At 37.3% G+C, this 7,949-nt stretch overlaps 1 protein-coding gene across 3 annotated transcripts in view; it reads left to right on the plus strand.

Annotated features, from left to right (window-relative positions):
* kalrna (kalirin RhoGEF kinase a) overlaps positions 1–7,471 on the plus strand; it is a 150,294-nt gene extending 142,823 nt beyond the window's left edge. For all 3 annotated transcript variants that reach the window (XM_051959461.1, XM_051959460.1, XM_051959463.1), the window contains 4 exons: positions 1,304–1,483; positions 5,348–5,410; positions 6,583–6,610; positions 7,375–7,471. In XM_051959461.1, the coding sequence (XP_051815421.1) occupies positions 1,304–1,483; positions 5,348–5,410; positions 6,583–6,589 (250 nt within the window). In that variant the 3' untranslated portion in view covers positions 6,590–6,610; positions 7,375–7,471. The remainder of the gene's footprint in view (positions 1–1,303; positions 1,484–5,347; positions 5,411–6,582; positions 6,611–7,374) is intronic.
* Positions 7,472–7,949: the final 478 nt, after the last annotated feature.

Raw genomic sequence — 7,949 nt, forward strand, 5'->3', positions numbered from 1 at the left:
TTTATTGGTGTCTTATTGTGAAAGTTTGATCAGAGCTTTTTAAGCTTCCTGTTTTTCGTTAATTTCAGCTTTTTCTATCTGTTGTTCTTGTACTGAAGTTTTATTTCTGTGTTTTTTTAATTTTAATTTCTACTAACCTCGACGATTTGATGCTCCACAGAAAGTTCAAACTGATTTAGGATAAAAATTACAAATTTAAAGTTTCTGCTTCAAGTTTATTTTGAAGAAAAACTCTAGTTTAAAGATGAATGGAAACACAGCAGCTGAATTAAACCAGAATCTCTATTTGAATGTGTAGTTGGGGGAAGAAAAAAAAAAGGTCAGAGGAAGTTTTCAGGTCTTCATTTAGTTTCCTCATTGAATTATGTCATTCTACTCTGAGTGTTTAGAGGGTAAAATAAAGTTTGAAGGATTCAGTTTATGGAGTTAAATCGAGCTTTGGAACAACACAAGTGTGTGATGAAGGTTTCGGTGTTTTGCTTTGTTTGGTTTTTTTGTATTTCAAACTGTTTTTCACAGTGAAGATTCATCTGAGTTGAATTCACCAGAATCTGAGTCTGGCTGCAGCTTCAGGCAACAGTCACACATATATATTACATTTATTTGATGTTTACATTAGATTTATACTAGATTTATGTTAGATTTATATTAGATTCATTTCAGATATATATTAGATTGATATTTGATTTATATTGGATTTAAATCGTACGGATAAACAAAAAACACGACAGAAAAAACTAAAAAATTCAGTTAATTTTGTATTAAAGCCCCTTAATGCCCATATTTTAAATGTTTTTCATATGAAATTAAACAATATGAGGATTTTATATTCTGATCTTAAACAGTAGCACTGCAACGCTTAATAGATCCATGAAATTACCCGATTTAAAGTTAACCTGACATTAAGACCAACACTGTAGTAATAATAATAATAATAATGTTTTGGCCTGTTTTTGTTCTTGTTTTGTGATAAACATGTAAATTTATTTAGTTTTGTTTTACAGTCAGCTTATTTCCTTTAACAAAAAAGGGTAAATCTGTAAAATAATTGAGTTTTTGTATATTTAGATGAAACAAATACTGGAAAAAATGTTTATTTAAAAGTGAAGATATTTAATCCCTAAAATCAGTGAATAATCTCAATATTGATCTAAATAATACAGATTAAATCAGACCTTCGACCACTAAGGGGCGATGTCGGCATCATCAGTGATGTTGCTGCTGCAGCCAGACTCACCTGGACGCCACACCTGAGCTGGTCTCTGATTGGCTGGCTGATGTTTGTACTTCCTGTACTGTGCAGGAAGTCTCTGTCGTGGAACACGCTGCGTGCCAGGAAGCGCGCCGAAGCCAAGGACGTGTCGGCGGCGCTGGCAGCGGTGGCGGCGGGGGTCAGAGGTCAGGAGAACGGCCTCATCCGTAAGGGCAAAGACGTCGCCCCCCCTCCCCCGCTCGCCTCGCCCGCCCCCCGCCCAAGGGCAAAGTGAGTAACGGCGGCGCACGATGGTGATGTCATATGTGTGTGCCGAGACCCCTCACCTGCCCCCAAGCCCTGCCCACTTGGTTTACAACTTCCTTTTTAACCCAAACATGTTTGTGAGTGTCGTGGTGGTTCTCAACCTGCTTCACACCTGAGTTCACAAAGAAGTTTTATATTTATGTATCTGGAGTCCGTATTTTATTCTGAAAAGCTAGCGTGTTTCATGAGCCGTTCCTTTTAACATCTCTGAGCTTTTACTTTGAAAGTCCATCAGTCAGACTATCAGCTGTGAGTCTCCGGTTGCTGAGGTGAGCAGAGCAGATTAAAGATTAGACCCTTGAACAGTCACAGCTCTAAAATTGAAAGTCATATCAGAAATATACTTTCACCGTGAGAAGCAGAATCTCCTTGTGAATGTTCTGATGTATTTTCACATCTGTTCTGTGTTTTGTACAGATTTGGTGGCAAGTTAAAGAGACTCACCGTTTCTGGTTTTAGAGCTCAGATATAATGGGGGTCCATGAGAGTTTTGGTCGACACACTCTGATCTCTGAGCTGATTTATGAAAGAACTATAAATCCTACAGAAATGAGACTCCCTCTGGGTGGAACAGGATAAAAATACCTACAATTATATGTATAAATGATTCATGTTTAGAGGAGTCGTATTTACCTACTAGCACCTTTCCTTTTTCCAAGTTCAATTTGTTCTGTTCGACGTTATGCTGATGACAGTCTTATTTATATCCCCAATTTTGATCGATTACAAATTCAGGTTTCCTTACAATCCAATCAACACTGGTTTAGCAACAACACATTTTTATTTAGTACAAGTCTGTTGAAATTACAGTTGAAATTGTTCATGTAGAAGAAAAGTTGTGAGGTTGAATGCACTGTTTTCAAAAAAATTAAGTCAGGCAGTCTAGCTGAAGGAAAATTCTGGATTTTCAAAAAAATCACAAATGTTAAACTGTGACTGTGTTAACACCATAAAAGATATCAAAACATGGATTTAGAGGAATAACATTCAAAGTCTTGTGACCCATTTAACTTTGAATGAAGTTTCTACTGTAAAATTTACAAGAGCTACAGGGTTACAAAGATGGCTGGTTTTAGCAGTTGTTTGGACGACTTCCCATTCATTTCAGTGGGGAGTTTTAGCACAGTGTTTTGCGGATTTCTCAAAAAACAATGGACCAGTGACTACGAAAAGTCACAACACATTATTTCTGATGGAGCCGCATGTTTTGATATATAATTTGAATTAATTTTCTCAACACCAGGAGCATCAGTTAAATGTCAAAAATCGTGTTGCAAGAATCTATCAGAATAAACCTGAAGCTTAAACATATAATACAGATTAAAAATACCATAGCTAAAGCAGAAGGAAAGCTGTAAAAATATCTTTGTGAAAACATAATTAATATGCTTATCAGTAAATCTGTCATTTAATGTATATGTTGCTTATTCATGATTTAGATGGGCCCAGAATTGAACCCTGAGGTACACCTTAGACAGTATGAGCTGTAAAATATCAATATTTTCCTCTTATGACCAGATAGACAACTTTATTGAGCCCTTATTTGAAAGCAGCAGTTTTGTATGTAATAAAACACTCAAAACATCCATTAAGTTGACATAGGTAGTCAGAAAAACAGAAATAAACATCGAGAAAAGTAGCAATAGGTGATAAAATGAAGTTTTCCAACACTTGATGGTGTTTTTGTGAAGTCAGTAAAGAAGCTCCAGGTTTCATGTCGCAGATTATCAGGTGCGAACTCAGGTTGAAGTTGGTTTGGTTAAAAGGTGGTTAATCAAAAATAATTTAAAAAAAATCCCAAAATGGTTGAGAACCACTAAAGAAGAAAAGTTTGATTTATTTTAATATTCTTTTACCCTGAACCTTCGAACGCACCGACTGAAAAATGATTTGGGTTTTTTTGTGTTTTTGCTGTGGTTTATTTTTCCCTGCATGAGTAGAATTCACTGATTTCAGTTTGTTAACCAGAGTTTCTGTGGTTTTCTAACATTATAAAGACAATAACAAAGATTTAAGTTGGTCTTATGTTGCAGTGTCCAGATAAACTTTCTTCAGATCAGCATGTGAAGAGTTTATCTGCATCACGTTGTTGAGTTTCGTCCTAATGAATGAATGGATGCAGGAGCTTACAGTTTTATTGGTCAAACATGAAACATTCTAGAATTTAAGAAAAATAAATATGAAGAACAGCTACTATAATCCAGATATTTAGTTACATGAAAAATCAACCATTTCTGATTCTTTATCTATGAGAGCTTCAGTGTATTTAATGATCACCTTCAAACTAAGAATATTTTTGTAGCTCCGGGTCCTTAAAGTCCATAGAGGTGGGTCCAGATTTATCACTTTATAATGGAATTTTTCCATCATTTCTGAGCCTCAGAACTTCATCAGTCCAGCAGATATAACCATGACATTTGGGAGGAAAAACACATCTGAGTTCTGGGAAAAATTGCAACCAGATCACATTTACATCCATCCAGGAATCACAATATACAATAAAACAAGTTTTGGTCTTCAAGAAATAAGTAAGTTTAGGAGTACTTTTTTTTTTTTTAACCACAAAAAAAGACAAAATACATAAGATTACCCCAAAGACTCAAAATATCTACAAAAAATGCAAAATGACCTCAAAATGGGGCAAAATTACCATAAAAATACACAAAATCACCACAAAAAGATCAAGAAGGCCTTCTGGAGGAAAGTTCTGTGGTCAGATGGAATGAAACTGAGCAGAAATATGTTTGAAGGAGAGACGGTGAGGCCTTTAACCCCAAGAACTCCAAACCTCCCTGGTGGTGGCAGTATCATGCTCCGTGGAACTGGAGCTTTCCACAAAGTAAATGGAATAATGAAGAAGGAGGATCACCTCCACATTCTTCAGGAAAACCTAAAACCATCAGCAGAAGGTTGATCTTGGACACAGTTGGATGTTTCAACAAGACAATGAGCCCAAACACACATCAGACGTGGTAAAGAAACGGTTCCATCAGGACAGAATGAAGGTTCTAGACTGGTCTCCCCAAAGTCCTGACTTAAACCATCAAGAACCTGTGGACTAATGAAGAAACAAGTCTGAGTCAGAAACACGACAAGTTTAGTTGAACTGAACCAATTCTGTCCAGAGGAGTCAAAGAGAAACCAGAAGATGGAAACCAGAACAGAACTGAGGAGGAAATGGAGAAATTTAACCAACTATTAACATTATTGTTTCTGTATTTTTATGTTTATCAGAGGAGTCATCAGCTGTAGTCGACTGGAATCACTCAGGAGAGACCATGAAACTAAGAAAATTAGATAAACACAAGTTTATACATCAACAAAACTGTTCATTCAAGTTATTGTACGGATATTTTTGAACAAAAAGAACCAAAATACAGGATTCTTTTGGTTTCAATGATTCCATCATAGAAATTCCAGGCTTCTAGAAGTCATTGGAGCTAAAGACTAACATGATGAACATGGTCTTTACAGGTGGATGGAATCTTCAGTTCATGTCTGTAGGTAGGATACTTGACTATACCAAAAAAAAGCTAAACTAAGACGAGATTAGATAAAGTAATAAAGGTAAAGAGATGACCGAGACATGCAGGAGTTCTTCTGTTTTCCTGATAGAATAAACCAGGTGAGTTCTGAAGTTGGTTTGTGTCTCAGGTGAGTATCAGAACAGAATAGAGATTATTTCTGTCTTCAACCACCAACACACTCAATATTCTCTCCATGCTTTTTCCTTCTCTTCTTACTTTTGTTCCTCCTCGTGTCTGAAGTTTCCATTTTCTTTTTTAAAATCTCCATCTTTTCTTCTCGTCCTCCTTCGTCCTCCATCAGGACGTCCACACTTCAGACGAATCAGACTGCGACGACGACCTCGATCCAAAGACGGGAATGGAGGTACGAAGCTCTTTATTCTGATGATGAAGCCTCATGACTTTGTTTTGGAAAACAAAAGTTTAGATTTCAGAAGAAGTTCATAAGTTAGAACACTGGAGAAGCAAAAGACTCCAAACGTGTCTGAATTTGGTGTTTCATTTACATAAATAATGACATTTCCACCATAAATTGATGAAGAGCGTTAATGCAGAATCCCACATGAGGGTGTCAGGAGTTTGTAGTCCATGTAAAACTGTGTTCTGTTGCCTCCAAGTGGCCAAAATCAGTTACAGGCTAAATCCTCAGCTAAGACTGTGGAACCTGAATCTTTTAATGCAGCAAACTACAGTAGAAATTAGAGCTTTGAAGCTCAAACAACCACTGAATCTGATGTGAAAAACATCATTAGAGCTCATATATTTTCCATAATACGTCAAATTATTTCTGATTTTAGTGTTTTCCTCTTCTACATAAAGACACTGTTGCAGAAAATGTGGATAATAGTTAATAATAGATAATAGTATTTTCTACATAAACTATTTTGAGCCACAGAATGTGATGAAGTTTTCTACCTTTATCAATTTTTATTTTTGTCTTTTTCAGTAATTATTTGTAGTTTCTAACACCAGACTGCATTAATGAATAAAATGAGTCTAAGCTGCACAAAAAGAAGCAAATCTACCATCCCCACATGAGGGTCTCCTGCTGCCTCCAAGTGGCCAAAATTAGTCATTGCGGGTTACATTCTTAATTTGCCTTCTTTTTAGGGACTTTTAAGCTGCTTTGTAGAAACTTCACAAACCTCTGAGTTTGGAATTGATCATGGAGCCTGAATCCAGCAGCTTAGACCGAACAGAAGCTTTTAATGCAGCAGAATACTTCACGCTGAACAATATGGGAGAAAATATCGATTTTTTTGTAACAAATATCACAGTTGACATCTAGTTTCTAAATCTTCTGTCCAGTTTTTATTGTGTAGTATATCTAAAACATGTCATGAAGCATTAACACACAAGATACCATCAAAATATTGCTGTGAAATGTTACAAAAACGTTGTTTTTCAAGATGTCACCAAAGCATTACATTTCAGACACTAAAAGCTGTTTAAAATCCCAATGAGGACAGATAACAAACTACTGCACTGATGATTTTTAATAAAACAACTTAAACTTGACTTTAATCTGTTTTCCAGCTTCTGAACCCAAACTTCATCCAAGAAGGTGAGACAACAAACGGCACTGTCCAATGCATCTGTGTTAGCCTCACATATTGTGTTCAACCTTTATTTAAACATGAAGTGTCACTGAGAGCATAGACGACCTGACTGGAGCATAGAAACAATAACAACAGGTAAAAGGTGTCACCAACAACTTAAATATACATTTTAAATTGATTTAGAGGAAACATCTGGTCTGATTTTAGTCATTTCTGCCGAGTGTTGCACTGGTATCCATGCTGTCCTCAAAAACTGAGAGACAAGACAGAGACCAGTGAGGGAGGCCACCAAGACTCTATGACTCCTCTGAAGAAGTTCCAGCTTCAGCAGCTGAGATGTTAGAGACTGTTCATCCAACAACTGTTGTCTGTTCTTCACCAGTCAAAGCTTTATGGAGACAAAGTGAAAGACTCTGTTGGAAAAAGCTCCAATTAAATCTGGACTATAGTTCACCAGAAGACGTGGAGACTCTGAAGACACCTGGAAGAAGGTTGTTTGGTCTGAGGAGACCAGGATGGAGCTTTATGTCCATCAGAGTAGATACTATGTTTGGTGGAGACCAAACACTGAACATCATCACAAATACCATTCATGATGTGAAGCACGGTGGAGGCAGCATCATGATGTGAATCATTGCTGCTCTCAGTGGTTCTTCCTGTCTAAGTAACAATTAAATAAAGGTTGATTGAAGGTTAATAATTGGTTCCTGGTGTCTAAATAATGATTAAATAAAGGTTGAAGGTTAATAGATGGTTCCTGGTGTGTCAGTATCTCCAGAGTTCCTGGTCCCTCTCTCTGATGTGGTCTGTGCCTTCGGGGAGACGGTGGTTCTCTGCTGTAAAGTCTGCGGTCGACCCAAACCCTCGGTGACCCTGAAGGGTCCGGACCAGAACCCGGTGACCAGCAACAGCCGCTTCACCATCGACATCAGGTAACACCTACCTGTCCACCATCATCATCACCATCTTCCTCCTCTGTCCACCACCTTCATCCTCTTCTTCCTCTTAGGGACACCGGAGACATCCTGTTGAAGATCTGTAACCTGATGCCTCAGGACACCGGCATCTACACCTGCGTCGCCGTTAACGACCACGGCTCCGCCTCCTCCTCAGCCTCCATCAAAGTCCAAGGTGACCTGAACCTATTTCTGCTTTAGTTTGTCTCATTGTTATTGTTTTATGTCTCCCTTTTGTGTCGTTTTTCCACAATTTTATCTCCTTTCTGTCTATTTTTAATCTCGTTTTTGTTGCTTTGTTTTTTATTTCAGCCATCTAATTTGTTTTTCAGTCGTATAGTTTGTATTTAAGTCGTCCATATTTGTTTTTTAGTCGTCTACTTTGTAT

Source organism: Acanthochromis polyacanthus, chromosome 14 (genome assembly GCF_021347895.1).
Source record: "Acanthochromis polyacanthus isolate Apoly-LR-REF ecotype Palm Island chromosome 14, KAUST_Apoly_ChrSc, whole genome shotgun sequence".
Classification (NCBI taxonomy): domain Eukaryota; kingdom Metazoa; phylum Chordata; class Actinopteri; family Pomacentridae; genus Acanthochromis; species Acanthochromis polyacanthus.